Below are 24,878 nucleotides of genomic sequence, written 5' to 3' on the forward strand. Positions count from 1 at the left end.
CTAGCTCACCAGCATAGATTTGAATTCTTCATTAGAAACTTCAGAGTTTTCGATCACTTTGATAGTGTAGTCATGGAATACTGACTATGGCCTTGTCTCCCATTTGGTCTTTGGTTCTCTTTTCTAGAATGGTGGGTGGTTTCTTTTCCCTAGCTCTATACTCTGGTGTCTATGTAAGAAAGCTGCCCTGCCCGTGCAGACTCACTGTGGCCATGCAAAGCATAGGTCTTTGGCTTCGCTTTCTTGGAAATACCCTGCTGGGCAGGCAGCTGCTTCCCTGGGGTTGCCTTTTCCTTGGCATGCCTTTCCTAGGGCTTTTTAGTATTCCTCTGATGATGCACTTTATCTGGTGTTCTCCCACCCTTTCCCCGCTCTGTTTCCATTAGTGTGACACATTAGGATAATGGTAAAAGCAATTTCCCAGTCTCAGCAGCATCCACCGTTACCTAGAGTAGAACCTGTAGGAAGATGGGAAGTGGGAATTTTATATGAATGCTTCCAGAGGAGGATTCAGCCATCCCAACATTTCTTCAGTAGGTTATCTATAGAGCTGGGGGTGGTTTGAGGGGAGAGGATAAGGCAGGCCCTTATTTGGCCCTTTACATTCAATTTGGTTGAAAATTAGAAGCAGCCCATGCCCTTGAGAAAGGAGAAAACTCAGCCTTTCTCCTAGGCTTGGGTAATGTCAGACAACACAACTAGCTATGTGGTCTAAACTGAGTTGTTAAAGGAAAGACACTACAACACTAGGTTGACTTAATGAATCCCGGGAGCTTTTGCAATATAATGCTTTATGCTGTAATATACATTCAGAGACCTTGAATCTGAGGTGTCCTTGAACAGTTCCTGTTACTATAGTCAGTGTTTCCCAGATGAGCTATATGGCTAAGTGGCCCTCTGGGCCCATTTCTCCATGGCTGGACTGGCTTCCTTCCTCGGGAACCTTGGGAAATAGGCTTTTCTGTTCTGTGACACTGTGTGCCTTGCTGAGGGCATCAAGCTTTGGTTTTCATGGATGTCACATTCAAACATTCGAACCTCACAGTCTTCCGTCTCAGCTTAACTTTGCTTCTACAGTGACTGCTAATGAATGGGAGAAAGTGGAGAGCAAGTTAATGAGGTTAAGACCCTGTAAGTAAAAAAGTCCCTTGTTTTAGGTGTTCTTAGCTGTACCCATGCATGGCCCTGGTGGGAAAGAGATCTACCTGAAGCCTAGAAGAGCCTGATGTCATCCTGGTCATCTCATGTGGGCCCTTTCTTAGTGTTGAGCTGTTAATTCTCAGGGTCCCATTATGAATCGAAAAGGCCAGACTATATGTGGAAAGAAGATAGCAGAGGAGAAATGTATGCAGTCATTCCAAGAATTTTCTTCACATGGGGCCAGGGAGATAGCTCAGTAGTTAAAGTGCTTGCCATGCAAGCATGAATACCTGAGTTTGATTCCAGTACCTATCTTAACCCCTCTCCCCCCCCCCCCCACAAAAAAAAAAAAAAACAACAACAACCTGTGCTTTCTAACATAAGCCTAGCATGGGAAGGTGGAGGCAGGAGGATTCCTGGAGCTCACTGGCCAATCTCTGTGAATCAGTAAGTGAATATGTGAGAGGCCTTGTCTCAAACAGTAAGATAGAACGAGATAGAGGGAGACTCCCAACATCAACTTCTGGCTCCCATATGCACACACCAACACACAAGACTGTACACACACACACTCCTTTGGCCTCCATCTTGATTTGTTGTGTCACCCAGTTTGTGACAGGTGTTCCTTTCCATTGCGGCTGGCCATTTTGTCTGTCTTAGGTCTGATGAATTTCTCTGCGGTCTAGCTCTGCTACATGCTACATACTCACATCCACCAAAGTGTCTTCTCCTTGGCCATCTGGCTGTCTGACAGCCTATGGTAGGCAGTTGCATTGCTTCAGACTTTCCTTTCCCAAGGTGAAGCTCCCCCCACCCTGTGGTTTCCATCCCCTTGCTCTTATGCTGAATTAAAAGAAGCTTGGTATGCCTGGTAGCAATTATTTCTCCTCCTGCATTTGATTCACTTTTTAATTAGACCAGATCTAGTCTAGGTAATGAAGCTTTCTCATTTACTGTAGATACTTAATTGTGCGTGTTCTTGCTCTAAACTCTATCAGTGAAGATTGCTGAGGAGGTGAGACCCCTCTTAATTAAAACAGGGCCACACTTGTGCTTTGGAGATTAAATGCTGGATGCCGGTTTGTTGTTCTTTTTTGTTTTGTTTTGTTTTGTTTTGGTTAGGCTCTCCTGAGTGACTGGCTGGACCTGGGCTAGGGGACTTTATAGTTTTTTTTTTAATTGTTTGTTTGTTTGTTTTTCATGTTGCCTTGATCTCTGCTACTCACCTAAACAGTTAAAAGAGTTTACAAACTTAGCAATGGGAAGGTTGGGCTTATAAGAGGGTCACTGGGAATGTCAGCCAGGTAACTGGTGAACAAGCTGTGAGGGAGTGTGCATAATGAGTATATTAACTATAATTTTAAGGTTTTTGTTTAGCATTTATGTTTCATATCTGCACAATCGGGACATTTTTCTGAAAATGTCTTCTAACTCCTTGCAAGCTTTTCAGTGATTTCTAGACTCGGTACCACATTGGTGAAGATACTCATTTTGAAAAACAGAAACCAGTGCCAGGCATGGTATATACCTGGAATCAGGATGATCCCTGCAAGATGGAGGACAGCCTGGATGACTTAGCAAGCTCTAGGCAAGCCAGTGTTACATAGCAAGATCCTGCATCAAGAAGGGAGGAGGAAAGAGGGAAAGGAGAACGAAAATGGGCTGGCAAGATGACAGAATGGGTAAAGACACTTTCCACACAAGCCTGACAGCCTGACATCAGAACCCACATAACAGTAAAGGGGAGAACTGGCTCTACAAAGTTGTCCTCAGACGTCCACACGTGCTATGCCACACATGTGCATACACACAAAGTTTTAAATAAAAAAAAAAGTAAACATCAGAGACAAAAAGGTCTCCATGTTTTCAGGAGTAAGCAGATTACATCATGGGACATCTGCTCTATAGACGGGAGCAAGTGCCAGAGAGAGAAGTGTCAAGGCCCAGAAGTGTCAAGAGCTGGAACCCAAGGAAACCCAAGTCTCCCCATTTGAGTTTGATAAGCTTTATCTATGTGATAGATTTCCCTGTGTCACCTGCAGAGAACCCCAGGAAGGGACAATATCAGAGCATGAGGAAACTACCACACAACATTTAAGAGTCTTGGACTTGCTTCACGCTTTTCTATATTTAGATAATGATGGTAGCCAGAATACCATCCCTGGGGCGGGAAAGACCAGTCAGCAGTTAAGACACGGTGGCTGCGCTTGCAGAGGACCTGGGTTCGGTTCCCAACAACCACATGGCAGCTCACAACCATCTGTAACTCCAGTTCCAACAGGCGTTACATGCAAATGGTATACACGTACACCCCCAAGCAAACGTTCATCCATGTAAAACAAAAGAATAAATCAGTCCTTTAAAAAAAAAACTTTTTTAAAAAATTTTTGAGATTATAATGTAATTACATTTCCACCCTCCCTTTCCTTCCTCCAAACCTTCCCATATGCTTCTTCTTTGTTCACTTTCAAATTCATGGCCCCTTTTTTGATTGTTACTACACACATGTATGTATATGCATACATATCCCTAATATAACCCACTCAGTCCACGTAACGTTACGTGTATGTATGCTTTTCATAGCTGGCTGGCTGGTGAGTAAACAAATCTTTAACAACAACAACAAAACCACAGCAATGTTCTGCAATTCACTGAAGACCGGCTTGTATGTGAGGACGCATCAGTGCAGAGAGCACAAAAGGGAGGGGACAGATACTGCTTCTTAGCCGATTTCTTACATCCACTTTGTATGATCTTTTTTTTTTTCTTTTTAGTATGTATATTTGTGTGTGCGTTTGTGCTCATGTGTGGGTAGGAACAGAGACTAGAAAGAGGTGTCAGGTCTCTTGGAGTTGGGGGGGTCACAGGATTTTGTCAGCCGTCTGATGTTAGTGCTAAGATCTGAGCTGCAGGGGGTCTATTTAATATTGAGTATGAACTGTTTCTAGAAAGGTGGGGAGAGTCAGGTGCAGGAAGTGATGCTGCTGAGAGACTGGCACAACACGTGTCAGTCTGCAGAACAACTGACTCCTACATTAGCAGCAACACGAAACATTGTATTAACGAGTCCCTTTGTGACCCTTCAAAGCCTGCAGAGAGTGTTAAGGAGTGTTGAGTAATAAGCCTTCCAAGGGCCTTTGTGTTGGTGAGAGTTACTGATAAACTTGAGACAGTAGGTCATCCATAGGTGTGAGTTGAATGACGCTAGGAGATGAATGTACAGTGTTCACTATCTGACTTTTTCAACATCTTAGTGGGTTTGAAGTTGTTCCTAATCAGATTATTGAGGGGAAGCTGGGTGTGGTGGTGGACGCCCTTAATCCCAGCACTTGGGAGGCGGAGGCAGGAGAATCTCTGTGAGTTCAAGACCAGCCTGGTCTACAGAGTGAGTTCCAGGACAGCCAGGGCTACAGAGAAAACCCTGTCTTGTCTTAAGACAAAACAAGACAAAACAAAAACAAATTATTGAGGGGATGCTTATGTGTGAGAGAGCTTGGGTTCAATTCTCATCATGGTAAAATTATAAACTCTAGGGAGCTGGGGATTTAGCTCAGTTGGTAGAGTGCTTGCCTAGCATGGACAAAGCCCTGATATATACCTCTACCCCCAGACCCTTAGAAGTGGAGGTAGGGGGATGGGGGTCAAGGCCATTCTCAGTTGCATAGTAGGTTTGAGGCCACAGCAAATGCTTCTTCCCAATGTGTTTGTTCCCAGTGTGTGAATGTTTTGCTTGTTTGCGTGTATGTATATCCCATACATGCATGGAACGGAGGAGGGCTACAAGAGGCAGTAGATACCTGGAACTGGAGTTACAGGTGGCTGTGGGCTGCTATTTAGGTGCTGGGAATTGCACCCTAGTCATCTGCAAGAGCAGAAAGCGAGCAAACTGCTGAGTCGTTTCTCCAGCCCCAAGTAATCTTGAAAATAGAAAAGCCATGGGGTATCACATTTCAGCATGTGTGAAAACACTAGTGACTTCTCAGAGGAAACAAGACATCCAAGAATATGCTTCTTCGTGTTTAAAAATATACCCACGAACAGAAACCGGATATATTATTATTCATAGATACGTGGAGGCATAAGAGTATGTCAAAATATTCGTGAGAACAAACTCCAAGAAAGTAGCTACTATCAGGGATATCAAGGAGGAACCAGGTTGGTGGCACATGCCTGTAAACCCAGGACTCAGAAGATCGAGGCAGGCAGATCAGAAGTTCAAGCTCATCCTTGGCTACCTAGTGATCTTTGGACTACATGAAACACTGTCTTAAAAAGAAGAGTTGGTTCAGTGGGTAGGGATGTTTGCTGTACAAGCACCAGGACCTGAGTTCAAATCCCCAGCAACCGTGTGACTACCAGTCACCAAAAGCAGTGGCTGGGGGTAGGGTACAGAGGCAGGAGGAAACCTGGGGCCTCTGGCTGCTCATCTAACTCCAGGCTTACTCCAGGTTATCAAGGGAATAACACAGAGAATGGTAAAGTAGGACATCCCTGTGCGTGTGCCACACAGTCGCACACACAGGCACATACAATAAATCAGATGTGGTATCATTAACATGGACTTCTTCATGGCAGGCATATAAATTTCACGATTGACTCCACCTTTGAAGAGTTAGTCGCAGTAGCCTGGGTGGGAATGGAGCGGTTGGCAAAGGTGAAACTCCTTGGTCTCCAAGCCAGGCTGAAAGGTTCTGTGCATCTGTGAGAAGATAGTGCCTATCGGTGGAGGGTGGGCAGGGAGGAAACAGGCAGGGGACGGCTCTGCTGGAGGCTTACTGGAGCCTCTGTACCCTGTGTGGCCATTGCAGGCAGGTATTTACCGAGAAAACAAAGCAACCCAAGACATGAATCTGTGCTCTGAAAGAATTCCGAGTGGGCTTGGAAAACTTCCCCCACAAACTCTAGATAATTCTAGTGTCAACAAGCAAAGCTCTGCGCACAGTCAGAGGCCCCAGATCAGTCGTTCATCCGGTGCCAGTCCAAACAGTACCTCCCTCCTCCGAGCTTTTGTGTGCTTTTGTGGAATCCTTGGCTACAATCTGTGTTTTCAAAGGAGCCGTACAGGAGGCCTTTCAACCTGGGCTCCTTCAGCTGTATCTTGTCCCCTGCACCTCACCCCTCTCTGTCCCACTGCATTAAAGTAAGATGCTTAAGAGGCACTGTCTGCACAGGTGTTCCCTTGTTTCTTATACCGATCCTGTGGACCTCAGCCCAGAGCTCTTCGGCCAGGCTGGTTAACTGATGACCAGTTCTGGCCTCCTATGGCCCCTCCTTACTTGCCTGATGACTTCCAAACTCAAGAACACAGCAAACCAGAAAGATCTGTATTAATCCAGGCACAGGCTAGCCCTCACAGTCCCAGGGACGTGTCCTGGGCTGGCATTAAACGGTGTTCGGACTGGTTTGGGACTCACAGAACCACTGTCATTGTGGCACAGACCTGCAGACCAGTTCCTGGGCTCCTTCCAGGCTGCTGTGATTGTGGGTCCCTTCCACACAGCAGGGGTTGCCCATGTGCTAGACTTAACAAGACGGTCTTTTGGATGCCGTGGGGCCCTTAAGGCCATGTCGCTGGAACCCCAGGAGACAGTCAGGGCCCTTACAAAGATGAAGTCTTCAGCCAGCGTACTCATCACCTGGGCGAGCACTCAGTGTCTGTCCACCCTGGAGGGTGCAGCCCTTACCAGAAGACTGAACATGTCACGTGACTGAGCATGTCGCATGCCCGCCTCGGCTGTGGAACTATGAGACACAGCTTCCTTCTCTACATAAGTAAGCCAGGTTGTGGTGTTGCAGGCAGGCTGTGTGTCTTTTCCTCCCCGTCTTAGGAACACTACAGGTGTTCCCAGCTCATCCCCGACTTCCTTCAAGCCGTGGCCATGCTGCAAGCCACCAGAGCTTACCCAGGACTCTGGGTCACACAGACGTCGTAGTCCCGGAATCTGGAGTCACGTCTAAGCGCTTCTGGTTCATCATTTGATCTACTTGCCTGCGGCTCGTGGTTCCCTTGCCTCCCTTAGAACCACAGCTTGCTGACCTACGCCACTGAGCACTACATCTTAGCACGTCTGGGTGAGGCTGAACGTTTCTAGAAGGCTCCTTGCTGGTGCTGCTCCAGGGACCACACTCAGAGAAGCTTCTGGAATATCAACCAGAGATGTGGTTGTGATTATGTGGTGACTCAACATTGACAAAACTGGCTTCCCAGCGTCCTTTGGTGGCACCGTTCCCGCTCCATCTTTGTCACACCTATTGCTTGGTAGACACGTCAGATCTCTGTGTGTTCTCTCTTGGCCCTCACGCCTCATGAATTGGGCACATTCCTGTCAGTTAATGTAAGCAGGAACAACCCGCTGTGGTCTTCAGGTGATAAATCCAGTCTAGAGGTGGTGATTGCCTCTTTGGTGTCCAACTCTAGGACAAATGAGGATAGTTAACATTTTCTCCAGTAAGAGCGGCTTTCCTGTAGTTTCCAGTGTATTGCTACACCAGGAGACAATCTTGAGACTCTCCTGTTTGAATTACTAGTTCAGGCAGCTTAATTTTACATAAGAAAATGGGGTTTTATTCTATGTACAACAAAATAGTAATCAGCCTTTAAGGAGAGCCTGCCTGTTTGGTAGCACGGGTGAACCTAAAGAGATGTATATGAAATAAGCAAGACAGAGAAATTGCAAGGCCTGGGTTTGATCCTCAGCAGAGAAGGGGGAAGGAAAGGAGGGAGAGGGGAGATGGTTTTAATGGGGTGGGTGCGGAGAAGATGGAGGGATGACAGAAGTCAGAGCAGAGTTTCAGTTCTGTGGACAAATCACTAAAGAACAAATGTCCCTTTTAAGAACTCTAGTTAATAATTGTCTCCTGGAAATTTGCTAAGAGAGATTGTAGCTACTTCATCCCTGACAAACACTAACGTTGTGAGATGATAGATACACTAGTTTGCTTGACTATAATAATCCTTCCAATATGTCTGTGTCTATCAAAAAATAATTATATGCCCTCAAGTTTAAACACTAAAAGTAAAATTGCAACTTAGCCTTAAAAGGAAAGAAAATGAAGCTTCAGTGAACATCTGGGTTGGAGTCCAGATCTGGTTTTCTTCCGGATCTCTTTTCTCTGGTTCTTGCAGCTTCGAGGCATTTTAAAAACTAAACTGACACGGCAGGGTTGGGTGGTTCCCTCCATTCCCCTCCTCCCAGTAGGCTTTCAGACTCTGACCTCGCAGGACACCGTGAGATTAAAGGGTAAGGTGACAGGTGGCAGGTGTGCAGCGGCTAAGTCAGTGTCTCTGGAACCCATGAATGGCGTTGGAGCTGGCTCTGTGACCTTGGGTGACTCCTTCACAGTGGAGCCTTTCCTCCTAGGGCGGTGGTCAGAGAGTCATTTCCTAACCACGTGAAAGTAAAAGGAGGAGAGACCAGACACCTGCCCGCACGCACTGTGACATGCGTGCACGGTCAATCAGTCAGTCACGGCAGTCATAGTAAATGATGATAGAGAAGTAACAATTTAAAGGTTACAGTCAATACTTTGGTTTATATGCCGTCTCTTGTTCATTTTATCTTAAGGTATATCTCACTGGGATGTAGGTCAAGGGGCTATTTTCCAAAATAACTTGGTGACCTGTTTGTTATTGTTGTAGCAATAGTGTCAACATGACATGCTGCTAGTTTGTGCCCGTTTGCTGTAGATTTTTTGTTGTTGTTGTTATTTCTTTGTGATTTTGTGAGTTCCACATTGAAAAACCCTAACACAAGGTATGTTGAGCCATCTGGTTTCATCTGGTCTGTTCTTGTTTTCCCTCCTCTTCCCAGGGAAAACAGTTTTCATTAGTATTAGATTTAGTCTCCCATGATTTCTTAAAAATTTATAAATTTTTTACTTTTTTTTTTTTAATCTAAGAAAATAATTTTACAGGGAAAAAACTCTTCCCTGTCTTGAAAAAGGACCCAAGGTGTGTGTGGTGGCCTCACCTGTCTTTTCGCTGGATGGTGTGTGCTGAGCCTTCCTTCTTTTAAATACATGGATCACCCCCCCACCCCCCGTCACGTTGGTCTTTGTCTTTGTTTAAGTACATCGTAGGATACTGCTGCCGGATATCAATTGTACCATAAAATCTAGGCGTGTTAGTGACTTAGCTGAGAGTTTTAAAAAGTCTGTGCTTCCCACCACGGTGTGATAAATGCTGTCTCCCCCTCCCCCTGTCTTCCTCAGTCTGAAGGAATTCCTGCCCAAAGAATACATCAAGCAGAGAGGAGCCGAGAAGAGGATATTTCAGGTACTGGAAACGTCCAGAAATTTATTATTCTCCTTCCCTCCGCCCTCGTTTATTCTCGTGAGGTGCTCCACACCTCGTGTGACAGTTTGTGCCCTGTGCATGTATTCTCATCCGATGAATGCTCGGTGAGTCAAAAGGACGGGAGCAGACGGCTCTTCTTGGGACAGATTTATTATCTTAATTCATACTTTGTTGCTAAAGGTTACTTAGCTCTTCTGAGAAAGCCGTGCATACATTTATTTCAAAGGCATTATCCTAGTAGCATTGAAACAAGGTGATGGGCCGTTAAGCTGCCTTGGAGAAGACACAAAGAGCCCCTTTGTCCTAAGATTTGGATTTTGAAGCTAGAATTGGGGGGCTTGTGCCTTTGGAAAGTCTTGGATTATTTTTAAAGTCAGTGACTTGTCCATCCTAGGTAGTTGCTAAGAAAAGCTGAGCTGTCCATGTGACCTTGAAACACTAGTGAATCCAAGTCCTCAATCGTCTTTGATTTTGAAATGGAAATAGAAACTAAAATATAAATAGTGTGTATATAAAACATTTTTATTTAATATCATTTCTTGATACTTTCATGTTCAGACATGTACACTACTTGTTTCATGAAAATATATATTCTGAATTGATGTTAGAAGGACCCTCACCTGTCCTTAGAGGGATGTCTTTCTTGCTGTCATTTCAAATATGGAGGCTGGGCCCTTTGGGATATCGGGTCCTTTGAGGGTGCAGTTGTATAGGTGGGCATCCCTCCTGCTATGCTGCATGTGGGTGTGGATGCTTACACTTGGGTATAGCCTACCTTGGAAGTCCTGCACTGAAACTTCGCATGCTGTGGTCCTCAGCCATCACAAACCTGTGTCATGCCACACAGAACTGTCACTCACTCTTCACCTGTGCACCTCGCCTGTAAGGACCTCCTCTCACTGAGTCTGCCTGATGGCAGGCTGCAGTAACAGATCCCCACACCCACACCCACTGTTGCTTTTGCAGGAACATAAAAACTGTGGCGAGATGAGTGAAATAGAAGCCAAGGTCAAGTATGTCAAACTCGCCCGCTCCCTACGGACATACGGGGTGTCCTTTTTCCTGGTGAAGGTGAGTTGGCCGGGGTTGGGTGTGTCTTTACCTGGGACTTCCCCGCTCTCTTTCAGTAAACAGTTAAACTTGGTGAGAACCTTAACACCGACAGGTGCAGCATCTGGCCAGTCGTGACCCAAATCCAACCACAGCACATGAAATCAGGGCATGGGCACCAGGCTAGTGAGTGAGCCCACTGCTCTGGAGCTGTTCTGGCATTTTAGAGGTCAGCTGACTCAGAACCCTAGAGTCCTCTGGGATAAGTGATCATGTTTGACCACTAACAACTAAATTGAAATCATGTCATATATGTGATACTTTATTTGTCCCAGTCCTGAAACTGACCATTTGTTAAAAAGATCTGAACTCTCCTCACTATCTTTTGAGGGGTTAAGGGTCATAGCAAGCTTTGCTACACATTTTCTGACACCACTGGATCCCCTCGTGTGGAAACTGGGTGTGTGTGTCTTTCTATTTTTGTGTGTGTGTGTGTGTGTGTGTGTGTGTCTGTCTGTCTGTCCATTTTGAGACATGGTCCCGTTCTGTAGCCCTGACTGACCTTGAACTGGAAGAACTGAGTGCTAGGCCACCAGCCCTGGTGCTAAAGATGTGTTTAAACATAGACATTTGTTCCCATTGTGGCTTTCCCATTTGCCTCTGACTTCCTTAACCAAGTTTGTAGTCTTTTCCTTCACAATGGGAGACTCTGATGATAGCAGTCTTGTGGAATCTGAGGTCTGTGGATGAGGCCTGCCCTAACTGCAAGCACAGGTGCCCATGTCAGGTGTGAGTACACAACCCCCAAACACGCATTCTGTGAGTGTGAATTACACACCTGCTTACTGATGACAGCTGTGTAGGTGTATGTATTTCAGCACATACCACTTGAAGAGTTTTTCTTCCTGATAGTGCTGACAGTATAGCTATAAGAAGTGAAATTTTAGCAATAAGGAAAATAGTACAGATCACATGAGACACTCATTACCAGCATCTTCTCATGTAGCATACACAGACCTCTTTAAATTTTTGTTTCATTAGCCAGCTCTGGCTGTAGTCCCAACACTTGGGAAAGGAAGGAAGATCAGGAGTTTCGTGCCATCCTTGGATAGATAGTGTGATCAAGGCTACCCTGTGATGCATGAGGCTGACTCTTTGTTATATACAGAATTTCTGTTGTTGTAGGATCATGTATCTGGTAGTTCTTATTGTGAATATTATGAATAATTTGCTTCCATAAAATGTGTTGTTTTCCTACAAAGTTTCTATTTCATTTTTATTGCACTCTCTCTCGCTCTCTCTCTCTCTCTCTCTGTGTCTGTGTGTTTGTATACCATGCATGTGAAGTACTTTCGGAGGTCTTATGAGGGTCTGAGATTTCTCGAAACTGAAGCTGTGGGTTAGCTGTCGTGACAGTGCCGGGAACCAGACTTTTCTTCTGCAAGAGCAACACATGGTGTTATCCATGGAACCATCTCCCCCACCCCTACAAGATGATTCTGAAGCCTCGAAATATGTTTCTTGGCTATGGCATAGCTTATTTATTTATGTGAAGTCTTCTCTGTTATTAGAAACTGGAATTCTTTCCGGCCTTTCACTAGGAAGAACTCCCTTTGTGTTTCTTGTAACAAAATTATAAAATACACTCAAAAATTAAAAACAGTGTCTCTAAAGGGAGGCTGTGTCAACGTGGAAGCAATTTTAAGGCTCTGTTTGGGTAGGATTGTCAATTTTTCAGAGTGTGCACACGTGCGCATGCATGTGTGCGTGTGTGTGCGTGTGTGTATTGTAGTGTGTGCCTGTAAAGACCACAGGCTTCAGATTTCCTGGAGCTGGATTCACACCTGAGGTGGGTTCTCAGATGCAAATTCAGGTGTGTGCTCTTAGCTACTGAACTGTCTCTCCAGCCTTAGGCTTTGCCATTTTTAACTTCTATTAATTATTATTCCTTTAATAACTTATTCAATTCTGTGAATTGATTTTTAAAAAACTGTTTGACAGAAATATTATCTGCTAATTTTTTTATGATTGTAAATAGTTTCTGCATCATTTTGGTTTTTTGTTTTTGCTTTTCTTTTTTCTGTTTTTTTTTTTTTTTGTTTTTTTTTTTTCTGATTTATAAGAACACTTCCAGATAGTATATAGAAGTTTTGACTGGCATACATACATGCTGCAAATATTTATTCTCCAGTCCTTTGCTTCCTGAGCTTTCTTGCCATGAGACTTTTTCTTTGTACTGTTTTCCTCATCCCTCTATCCTGTGTCTTTATGCCTCCCCTATCTGCACTCTCTGTTTGGCTCTCCCACCCTCTCCCTTCCCCTCTCTCACCCTCCCTCCTTCTCTCTCGGGTGTGTGTTTTGAGTTAAAGCTCTTTCCGTTTTCCTTTATTCCCATTTCAATATTTTTGCTAGAACAATACTTCTTATCCAGAAGTCTCAAAAATATCTACCTGTGTGTTCTTCCTGAATCACTATTATATTAAAAGATTTCGTCTAAGTGTCTAGGAAGAATCTAGAAGAATCATTATATTTTTAAACTATTAAATCAGTCGTTAATTCTGTTTTTATTTTTCCAAAGTAAAGCAGTTTCATTTAACAGTCTCTGTTTCTGTTGTCTTAAAATGATTGTCCTGTTTTTGTTTTGACTGGCAAGTTCATTCTAATCAAAATGGTAAGTGGGAACATGAGTTGGCGAGTGAGGAAGACTACATACTCCACAAACTCCAGGCCTGTGTTTAGTCCCTAACCACTTGCCACACCCGACAAGAATTTCAGTGGAAGGCACAGTGTGTTTCCCACTCACTGAGTCGAGACTGGAGCTTAGATTCTAGTGTAAAATTTAAGTCCCAGTAGGGTGAGATGTCTGTATTTGCCATCAATCTTGTTTGAAGTTAAAATCCCTTTCCATCACCCACCAATTATACATATTATCTGTTTAAAACAAAAATGCACAAAAAGATAAACAACCCCAAAACATAAAAGTAAAAAGAAGCAGATAACCAAGTCATCAACTGGGAAGCTACCTGGATTAGACAAGGCTCAGGATGATGAGGGAGAAGGCATCGCACTGGTGGCTTCTCAAGAGAAAAGTCAATTTCACCTTACCTGAAGAACCACTACTCAGAGACTGTGAACTAGGCCTGTATTCAGTAGGTGTGTGTGTGTATAAAGAGACAGGGGAGAGAAGAGATGGCTGGAGAGGAATCATATCTTCCGGCCCCAAGATGCTTCCTCCAGTGATTGGTAAGGCCACATGTGGAGTCTGATGTTAATGGCAGTGCTCTGTGAAGTTCACTACCACTGCCTTTTTCCAGCTGAGGAGGAAATATCCCGTCCCAGCCCCTGCTGCTAAGAGAAGCATGAGGAAGTAGCTGATGACTAGGTGATGTGCAGCACTATCTGCAGGAGGTGGCAGAGCTCAGCATCTGCTGCCCATCCGTTGTGTGTCTCCATAGGATGGTTTCATTTGGTCCTGGGACAGGCATGGAATCGTGGCGAATGCTGACTTCAGACTTTCACAGCAGACCCTCTCGGGCTATCTTGAGTCCTTCACAAAACATTGCTGGTAAAAACACTGCCACCAAAACGCCAGCCTTCTCTCCGGGTGTGTTGATTACCAAACTGGAAAACAGTAGTTTTACATTCTTGAAGCCAAAGTAGAAGGTCACAGGCATCATCACCATGCTGTCTCTGCCACCATGGGCATGTGAGGGCGAAGGGGTCGGGTGATAGTGAGGTGGCATGGTACCGTTGTTGTCCATGTGGTTCATCCCCATGTGGTCGGAAGGATACAGTTTACCAGAAAAAGATGAGAGTCAGCAGAAAAGTCTTCCCATGTTGAGCTCCACCGCCAGCGCCTTCCTCTCAGAACTGGATCCCCTCACCAGCCTGGACTTCAACCAGGCCCCTGCCACCGCAGCAGAGGCCCATTAATTCTGTTTTTAGAATCAGCTATAATCCTGGCGCTTAGGAGACAGCATCATTACCACGGGTTCCAGGCCAGTGCAGGCCCTGTTTCAAGGAAACAAAATTGGGGATGGCGGTGGCAGGGATATGCTCATTGTCCATTATATGCTGGTAGGAAAATGACCTAACTGTGTGCAGTGAATATACAGTGACAACTGTTTCAGTGCTGAAAACATTGTCACAAAGGATGGAGACCAGTAGATATACAAAAACAAGGACTGCAGGTGGAGGTGGATGTAGAGATGTGTTTTAAAGGGGGAGGGGCCACACCTCTGCATAATGAGAGATCCTGACTGAGCCATTTGGGGTCACTTTACATGCTTGAATTCGACATTATTCCTCCCTTGTTCTTCACCCAGCCACATGCTCCCTGGGGTGGTAATACTTGCATTTCACCTTCCTGTCTCTTTCTCTGGGTGTCTCTCCCATTCTGTCTCTTCCTTCTGATACAGTTTTGGAGCATCCCCTCGTGCTAAGTAACGCTCCCTTCCAGGAAGCAGCATACCCTTGTGAATCTGTCCGGTATCCTGGTATCCTTCTGCTTCATCCATCCTTTGTCTCGGTGATTCGTTCACCTGGCTTTTCTAGAAGCCCTACACAGTTTGTAAACAGAGTGCAGGTTAAACACACCCAAACCACTGCATTCGAGAAAGGCTGGTGACCCCTGGCCTCCCTCATTCCAGGAGAAAATGAAAGGCAAGAACAAGCTGGTCCCCCGCCTCCTGGGCATCACCAAGGACTCTGTCATGCGCGTGGATGAGAAGACCAAGGAGGTGCTGCAGGAGTGGCCGCTCACCACCGTCAAGCGCTGGGCAGCTTCACCCAAGAGCTTCACACTGGTAGGAATAGCCAGGCACTGAGGGTACTGACTGGTATGGTCCTGGGTGGCATTGGAGGGCAGCCGTGGGGGTTGTTGGTCTTATAGGGCCAGCATGGAGGGAGAAGCTGAGGCAGTGCACGGGCATAGGGCCACTGGAGCAGAAGTCAGGCTGAGCAGCATTGGGATCTTCCGGGCACCACTTCTCTCGTGCTCTATCCAAGTTCATTGACTGGAAAGTGATGCTCACTAGGAGGACTCTCCACTGTGTGCTCCTGATGATACCTCTGGTATATCCTGAAAGGAAACTAAGGCTCAAGTGCAAATCCACCTAAGAATTGTGCTTAGGAGTGTGTTTCCCATCCTGCCTGGAGAGAATACCAACTGTGTGGAAATGTTGAGGAAACAGTAGAAATCTGGGGTAACACTAAGCTCTACTACATCACTTCCTAGCTCTGTGACGTTGTTCAAGTTACCTCTCCTCTGTGAGCCCTGATTTCCCCAGCTGAAATGGGATAACAGTAACAGCTTCACAGTTTCTAGCATTGGATGAGATGTTAAAACAGTATAAAATTCGTAGAAGGTAAATGATCATCCTAGGCTTCTGACCTCTTCTCCCCTGCTCAACTCCAAACTTTGCTATTAGTAGAATAGAACTATTTAGCCATCTAGGGACATATTTACATGTGAATCTTGAAAGTGCAAGTAGTTTGCCAAGCAAGTTGAGCAAGAAGAAAGAAGTTTAAAGTACCGGAAGTTGTTAACTATAGACTAAAGTCTATTTCCATGTAGACATCTTAAAATAATGTGGTTTTTTTTTAAAGTATAAAGGAGTTTAGAAGGAATTATTGGTTACTGTTTGTTCTTGTTTCATTTCTTTTGCTGTGATATAAAATACCTTGAACAAAAGCAGTTTTCCTCCATTATTGCAGGCAAGTCAAGGCAAGAACTTAAAGCAAGACATCTATAGTCAAGAGCAGAGAGAGAATAAACACATGGAACCTTGCTTACTTGTGCTTGATAGCTTTCTCCACTCATATATTTCAGGAGCCCCTGTCTAGGGAATGGCTCTGCCCACAATGGGCTGGGTTTTCCTCTTATCAATGGACAGTCAAGACAGCTCCCCATAGACATGTTGACAAGCCCATTCAATCTCAGTAATTTTCCAGTTGATGCTGTATTCTCCAGTGATCCTATCTTGTCAAGTTGACAGTTAAAACTTATCTGGGGCTAGAGAGACTTAGAGAGGACCTAGTTCTAATTCCTACACGGTAACTCACAACCATGTGTAACTACTGTTCTAAAAGACCTGATGCCTTCTTCTGACTTCCATGGGTATAAAGCGCTCACATTCTACACATATGCACATCTAGACAAAACAATCACATACAAAATAAAATGAATAAATCTTTTTTTTAAGTTTAAAATAAATAAATAATAAAACTAACTAGCTAGCACAGTCACATAATTTGATCATAGAATGATAGGCTAATTGAAAAGACTCCTTAGAATCTATACCTTCCATAGTCAGCCGTAGCTGGATGGACCCACACAACCCCTAAAACAATGGGTGCTTATTCTCAGAGAGCCATGTCCTCCTATTTCATTGTGAAAAGTCATGGGTTATCTCTACATTTTAAAAGAGTATACATATATGCATGGTATTTAGGAAGACTGGAAGAAATTGCTTTGAGACGTTTGAGTGGTACTTTTGGGAAATGAATTTTAAATTATAACATACTATAATCATTAGCTGGTTTAAGTGTAATAGCTCCGTTTCTCTTCATTTCTAGAAAAATATAAGCGGCTATGTGAGTAGCAACTATTCCAGTGCATAAAGCTTTCAAGTCTGTAGTTATAATAGTGATTTTTTTTCTGTTGCTGTGTCAATAAGATGATTTGTATTTAAAACAAAGAAAGTCAGGAATAGCTAAGTTGGAGACAATTATTTTTGTTATACCTCTTTTAATACTGTACTTGGTCTATCTAAAATAGTTCTAAGTATTTTTTTAAAAAAACAAAATTTTATTTTGAAAACATGAAATATTTATACCAAGCTTGGTAATGACTTGGCCCCAGAAAGAGAACGGGTTTTCATCGAGGTGTAAAGTTAGGTGAAGTTTCTCCTAAGAAATTTCTTCGTCCCACCCCGAGCTGTTACTGATATCCCAGTTGCTGGTGCTTTCCCCTTTCCTTGCTGACTCTCTGGGGTTGGTGTCTGCTTTGGTTCTCTCCCGATCAGTTGTTTGGAGAGCTCCCAGTTGTTTTTCTGTTATTGACTTTCAGTTTGATTCCGTTGTGGCCAGAGAACATGCTGAGAAAGATTCCTGAGTTTGGGGTTATTGTTTGTTTATTTTGCATTGTTTCCTTTAAATATGTTATTTTATTTTATGTGTATCTTTGTTTGCATATGTTTGTGCATCTCACGTGTTCCTGATACAGTGGCCTGAAGAATTAGAAATAGAAAAAGAATTATAGATGGTTGTGAGCTCCCTCGTGGGTGCTGGGAACCCAACTCAGGTTCTCTGAAAGAGTAGGGAGTACTCTGAACTGCTGAGCCATCTCTCCAGCCCTTACTATATCTTTGTTTGTTTGTTTGTTTGTTTGTTTGTTTGTGGAGAGGTATTTACCATGTAGCTCACGATCTAGTTCACCGGGCAGGACCTCACCAGTAGACTCACAGCTTCTGGCTGCCTCTGCTGCTGTCTTCCCCACTTCCCCCAGCCCATGCTAGGACTTTACGTGTGCCACAGTGCCCAGCCCACCTCACCTTTCTGATATAGTCGGGATCTGGTGGCTCTTTCTGTGATGGCAGAAGGCACTTCACATTGCTCACTTTTGCTCTGTGACTTTGGTGAGAGGCCTATGATTCTGGGTGGACAGTTGGTCCACACAGAAATTCACTGTGTTCATTGTCAAAATAAAGCAGACTTCTCGCCTACCTGACATGTCTGGGGCTCGGTGCTCTTCAGCTGCTGGTGGGGCTGCATCTCCTACCCAGCTTTCTCATGGGTTTCTCTCTCCTGTCCTCTGGAAAGAACGGGCTTTTCAGGAATGGCTGCGTTAGTTGCCCTCTCCTGTTCTCTGCTTGGGGTTATGTGGGTTGCAAAAGAAGCCCCAGAGCTCACCACATTAGGTCTCCTTTAGTCTGGAGGCTCCAGTCCTGTCTGTCTACCTTTACAGTTTGCAAAGTCACATGCCACTTTTATGTTGGCATGTATTAGGCAGGGGGCACAGGGAAATAAGAAGACAGCTTGCCAGAGTCAGTGTTTTCCTTCCACCATGTTGGATTCAGTGATTGAATTTAGGCCCTGAGGCTGGGCAAGCCCAGCTTTTTATTTTTGTTTCTGTTTACTCTCCACTGTTGAATATATTTTTAGAGCGCAGTTTTTCCTAAGAGTTGAGAACGGTGAAAAGTGAGCCATGTCCCAGAGCTTTATAGCTGCTCCCTGTAGCCTAATATCACCTGGTAGATCTAATACAACTGTGTGTCTTCTAATGCTCCTTTTTAGGATTTTGGGGAGTACCAGGAAAGCTACTATTCAGTGCAAACCACAGAGGGGGAGCAGATATCCCAGCTGATTGCAGGATACATTGACATCATCCTCAAAAAGGTATGTCATGTTGATGAAAACCAAGAAAATTGAGGCTGCATTGGTAAAGGGCTTGATGCAACCGCGTCAAGTGGAAAGTGGAATCCTTATGGAAGTGTTTGATTGACAGATTGAGTCTTCAGCATTAGTATTGCTTGTGTATGAGATCTCTGACCTTGAATACTCTGGTCCTGTCCGATTTTTGCCACAGTGCACATTTGTACCCGTTACTGCTGGGTAAGGATCAATGCTCTGTGCTCTAGTTCGGTTTCTGTTGCTGTGACAGACAGTCTGACCAAGAGCAACTGAAGAGAGGAAAGGATTCATGTGGCTTCTATGTCCGTGTCAAAGTCTATCCTGGAGGGAGGTGTGGGCAGGAACCCTAGTAGGAGCTTGAAGTCAGGCCTACTTGCTTTGCTGCATACACAGCATCATTCCCTCTAACCAGACAGTTCACAGCCACAGAAATAGAACAGAAACCAAGGAGGCTTGATTGTTGATGGTTGGTGCAGGCTCATGCTCAGCCAGTTTCCTCATATAGTCTAGAATAGTTCCACCCAAAGTTGATTGGGCCCCCCTGTGTCAGTTAACAGTCACAGCCTTCTTCCACAGGCATAGGCACAGGTCACATTGTTCTAGGGAATTGCTCAAGTTGTGTCAAGTTGATAGTTAAAGCTAGAAAGGACTGTCTGTCCTCATTCCTCACAGGCTTCCTCTCTACATAGCCAAGGTGGTGAACTAAAAGTGTTCATTGTAGTTTTCCTGAGTTTTTGTTCTTTTCAAACATAATGACACCCTGTGCCATATAGAAAATCAGATGTTTTCAAGGCCTCCCAATGTAACCCATTCAAAAGCCGTATTCTGATAGGATGTTAATAAGTGTGCCTGGCTTTTTGCTGTGTAAGTATCAGCACAGGACTTGATGTGTTTATAGATTAAGTCACGGGTTTCTGCCTTATTGGCATCGTGCTTTTGTTTTTCACTCGTTAACTATCCAACACTTGGAATTTGCAGTCAACTTGGGTATTTTGTTTGTGTCCCTTCAGAAGTTCTTTTCAGTGGTCCTGTGTTAAGACTTGCTGATGTTCATTGTTGTGTCTGTTTTGCCTCCAGAAACAAAGCAAAGATAGATTTGGGCTGGAAGGGGATGAGGAGTCAACTATGTTAGAAGAGTCAGTTTCCCCAAAAAAGTAAGTATCCAGGGTACTAGGGCTCTGCCTCCTCCTGAGCTGAGGTGCTGATGGGTTAGTCAAGACTTGCTTTTCAGTTACGGCCCCTAGCTGAGCAGTGTGTGTGGTACAGCTGTCCCGTGTGGGTGCCAGCATCTCATGGGGCCCCTGTATAGGCCATGCTGTCCACATCCATCTTAGGAAGCAGTCAGTTGTCCTGGGTCCTGTTCTGCATGTAAATTTCACGGATCGTGTTATTGCACCAGAATCTGTAACTTGGCTTCTGTTTGATTCCATCCTGGAGTCTGGGAGGCTGGCCACTGGTGGGGTGAATGCACACAAAGCACTGACAACATGCCACACCCCTGTTACACGTTTTGAGGCAGCAAAGAGACTGGGCTAGGAATTTACCCTCAGAGCAGGAGAGACGGCTCAGCAGGTAAGAGCACTGGATGTTCTTCCAGAGGACCCAGGTTTGATTCAGAGACATGGCAACTTTACAACTGCCTGTAATGCCAGATGCAGGGGAATCTGACCCGTGGTGCTGACATGCATGCAGGCAAAACACACAAATAAAATAATACTTTTTTTTTTTTTTTAAGAAAAAGAAAAAACCTTACTCATAGGAACCATGCTCAGAGCAAATCTAGGGCCCATTCTTGAATTGTCTACCTTCATGAGCCCATGTGGAAATCTGGAGTATCACCTTGTTATATTTGGTTTTGATGATGGAATCACAAATAACACATTGGCACATTTTGTTTGCTATTCTCAAGATTCTTGTTATTTTCAATTCAAAGCTTGGAGCTGGAAACATAGCCCAGCCATTACAGTGTGTGCTCTTCTCATAGAGGACCGGAGTTTGGTTCCCAGCACCAACACTGGGCTGCTCACGACCACACAGAACTCTTATCTTCGGGGCATCTGCCTCCCTCCTTTGGACTCTGCAGTCACCTGCACATAACTACCCCTGACATACACACACACACACACACACACACAGAGAGAGAGAGAGAGAGAGAGAGAGAGAGAGAAACATAATTAAAAGTAAAACAAAGCTTTTGATTCAGATCTTTTAGCTCCGTTTATTAATGAGAAAATGGATTTAGTGAAAGTAAGAAATACCTAGTAAGTGGACACCAGCTGAGAAGGCTGCACAGACACCCTCATGCTAAGCAGGTCTTTGTGATGACTGCTCTTCTGTTCATTTTTATTCTGTGAGTCCAGCATGCTGTCTCATTTGATCCCACTTCAACTTCCTATGTAAGAGAACAGCAGATGTTGCCACCCAAAAAATTTGTTTCCTGTGAGTGCGAAGGTTGGAGCTAAGCTGTCCATGGCACATCTCCAGGCTATTGTATGCTATGGAAGAATCTCCTAAGTCCTTAGGTTGACTAATGTCTGTCAGATGGGGAGTATTGAGTTTGTGCTTCCTGTCAGAGTACCGTGTTTGTTTTATAGCATCTTTAGCACTTGCGTATCTCACAAGAGAAGTCCAGTAAGTGTGGGAATGCAAAGTGCTAGGCCCCTGCTGTCTGGGGCCACTGAGACTTCCTCTACTGTTAGTGCCTCCTCACAGATTTAAGTCGACATGAGCAGGAGGTCAAGTGCCCTGACCCTTAGACCTTCCTTCTCTTCACACATGGTTGTTGGCTGAGGTATAAGAAAGCAGCCTCCAGACCTTGTCTCCCTGCTGCCGTCAATTCTGAGCTCATTTAAAGGAATGTTTCCTAGGCATTCTCTACAGTTTTGCACAGAGTATTATTTTCACCCCACATTACCTTCTTATCCCGCCTTTCTGTTCCCCTGAACCCTTCTTTCCTCAACAAGTCTGCCTCCTACTTTTAGGTCTGAGGTTGCTTCCATGAGCATGGGTGCTGGGAACACGGACAACCTACTGCTTACTACACCACCAGAGAAAAGTGGCTCCCCCTCCCTGAGCAGACACCAACCCCCAGTGCCTCCTCAGCTAGCGGTGGGCTGTCTCAAGTCCCACTCCATGCGAGAATGCTGACAGGCTCATTGGTGTGCGGATAGCCGTGCCTGCTGTGACTCCTGAGTAGAACAACCATAACCAGTAGATAGCACTTTGCAGCACTCCTCCCATCTGCTTGTGTTCTTACATCCTTTCCTCCTCCTCTTCCATAATCTGAGCCTTGCCCTACCCCCTGCTTCCACCCCCCACCCCCCCACCAGGGCCAAGGTGATGTGGATGTTCTGTTTAGGTCCAAGCTCTCAACAGTTGATGGCTCTCAGTGCTTTAACCTGTTAGAGCGCTTCCTTAACCACCAGCTACCTCTGCTCACCTCTTTGGCTCTCTACAGATGTCTGTTGCATGAAATACTGACTTGGTCAGCAGGGCTAGTCTGATTGCCCCTGCCTGCTGGTGTAAAAAACCCTCTTCATCTCTGCAGTCACACCCGCACTCCCCAGACGCTCCTTGTGGCTTCTCTGCTGGGTCCCTGACAAAGAACTGCCCTACATCTAGCTCCTTGCTTGCACATCCGCAAAGTCCTTTGCACCTACCGCTCATTCTAAAAGCCTTAAAGTTGGTATGTGCGTGCGTACAAAGGCCCTCTGGTCAGTGGTCCTGAACTTGTGAGAAGTTTTCCCATCAAGCAAATGATAGATCTATCACCTCCTAGAATAGAAACCCGTTGAGTAATGTTCTTTGCATGGGACTGACCGAGTGGTAAGACGGCAAACCCCAATCTTCCCTCAGAATATCACTGTCACAGGACTGCCATTTGTTTTGTCTTGACAGCAAACGAACCCTATAACACCAGGACACTGGTCCTGACTGGACTCATCTCCCATGCTTCTCCTGAGCATCTCAGTGCTGCCCCTTACTCCCTGCCCACCATGTGCTCTATTTAAGTGGCCTCCACAGCTAGGGCAGGGCACATCTTTGTCTTCCCACCATCCTAGACGGCATGTGGGTGGCTGCCCGGCATTGACCAGCCGTCTCTTCCACAGATCTACCATCTTGCAGCAGCAGTTTAACCGGACTGGGAAGGCAGAGCATGGCTCCGTGGCTCTGCCAGCGGTCATGCGCTCTGGCTCCAGTGGGCCTGAGACTTTCAATGTTGGTAGCATGCCCTCGCCACAGCAGCAGGTCATGGTTGGACAGATGCACCGAGGACACATGCCTCCGCTGGTGAGACTTCCTGACTACTTGTCTGTTAACCTCTGGGCCATCAGGGATGACGGCGGGTTCTGTGTGGGAACCCTCTGCCTCCCGTCTGAGCCACGAGTCATCATTCCTGTAACTGAATGACGAATCGCTCCTTTCCAGACCCAGTGGCTAGAGAGTGTGGGGCCTTGGATCTAGTTATATTTCTTGTCACAGTTATAAAACATTCGGCAGAAGCAACTTATGGAAAGAAGCGTATATTTTGGCTGACACTTTGAGAGTGCAGTCCGTTGTGATGAAGAAGGGGTTGGCAAGGGTGTGAGGCAGCTGATCACTGTGCACCACATGAGGAAGCAGAGAGGTGAATGCTGGTGCGCAACTTCCATTTTAACATAGTCCAGGATCCCAACCTGTGGCCTAGCGTTACCCGAGTTTAGGGGGGTCTTCCCACCTCAGTTAACCCAAGCATAGAAATCAGTCCGTCTTTACAGCCACCCCAGAGGCATGATGGCAAGGTGATTCTTAATCTGTTTCGATTGGCAATAAAGATTAACAGCTCTGAGCCTCTTTGTGCTGAAGAAACAAAGCCCCATGCTCCTACAGCAGCTTTAAGCTGACTGGCCCTGATAACCTCATAGAGTATGAGGAATGTGCCGTCATCCATGATCTACCTGTGCAACCCCAGTCTTGTTGAAATCCTTTCTAATTCGTCCAATTCAATGCCGATCAGGCCTGCCTTGGGAACCCCTTGCTATTGGGCTAGTTTTGAGAACTCGGAGTTGGGAAATCATTCAACTGTAAAAGCATGTTGGCTGTAAGTCTGGGCAGAGTCCTGAAATATGGTCAAGAATCCTCCTTGTTAAACAGCCTGTGTTCTGTGTTCTGGGCGTGAGACCTTTTATCGGTGGCACCCAGATGAACTGTATCCCTTGAACTCCCCTGTGAAGATGCTCGTCAGCCTTCTTGTCTGCTAATTAAGCTCTCCACACCCTCCTGATTATAAGCCCTTCACCGCAATCACCTTCGCTTTGTGTTCTATTAATATAACGCGCTATTTCTAGCCCTCAGGTTGAAATGGGAGCTAGTTCAGGTGCGTAATGAGATGTGCTCTTGACTGAGAAGGTTTAGTTTTGTTCTGTTTTGTGAGGAGGCCTTGTCAGTCTCCAGTTTCTGCTCACCGCCTTGTGTTCTTCTGCCTTTGCAGACTTCGGCACAGCAAGCCCTTATGGGGACCATCAACACAAGCATGCACGCTGTCCAGCAGGCTCAGGACGACCTGGGCGAGCTCCACTCGCTGCCTCCTCTTGGCCAAGATATGGTAAATATCCATCAGTGTGTGTCGTCCTGTGTCTCTGTCCTGACTCAGAACAAGGTTGCATGCTCCATCTGGATTCTGTTGGATGAAGCCGTCTCCAGCTAGCTGACAAAAACAACAACAACAAAAAAACTATGTGTCTTGATATATGTCAGGTTTTTGAGTCTCTATCACACTCAGAGGGAAAGAGGACTCCTGTACTGAGGACTTAGACCCTGCAGTCCATTGATCCCAGCTCCCGTGTTCACTGGCATCGTGAATCTGAGCATCTTACCCCCGCAAGCCTTTCTCTTGTCATCTGAAAACAGGGCTGATGGGAATGGGTGATGATCTAATACTTAGCATCTAATCAGAGCTCAACTCAGGAAGCTGGCTTTGTCATTTTAAATACTGCCAGTA

The 24,878-nt window shown here is 45.3% G+C and overlaps 1 protein-coding gene and 1 pseudogene across 4 annotated transcripts in view; one reads left to right on the top strand and one right to left on the bottom strand.

The window, feature by feature from the left end:
• The window catches only part of Tln2 (talin 2), a 401,812-nt gene that overhangs the window by 236,730 nt on the left and 140,204 nt on the right, over positions 1-24,878 (top strand). For all 4 annotated transcript variants that reach the window (XM_060384836.1, XM_021638296.2, XM_021638297.2 and 1 more), the window contains 7 exons: positions 9,352-9,415; positions 10,403-10,507; positions 15,136-15,291; positions 18,782-18,883; positions 19,976-20,052; positions 23,008-23,188; positions 24,369-24,482. In XM_060384836.1, coding sequence (XP_060240819.1) covers positions 9,352-9,415; positions 10,403-10,507; positions 15,136-15,291; positions 18,782-18,883; positions 19,976-20,052; positions 23,008-23,188; positions 24,369-24,482 — 799 coding nt within the window. The remainder of the gene's footprint in view (positions 1-9,351; positions 9,416-10,402; positions 10,508-15,135; positions 15,292-18,781; positions 18,884-19,975; positions 20,053-23,007; positions 23,189-24,368; positions 24,483-24,878) is intronic.
• Positions 13,755-14,283, bottom strand: LOC110549290 (high affinity copper uptake protein 1-like; annotated as a pseudogene).

Source organism: Meriones unguiculatus, chromosome 6 (assembly GCF_030254825.1).
Source record: "Meriones unguiculatus strain TT.TT164.6M chromosome 6, Bangor_MerUng_6.1, whole genome shotgun sequence".
Taxonomy (NCBI): Eukaryota; Metazoa; Chordata; class Mammalia; order Rodentia; family Muridae; genus Meriones; species Meriones unguiculatus.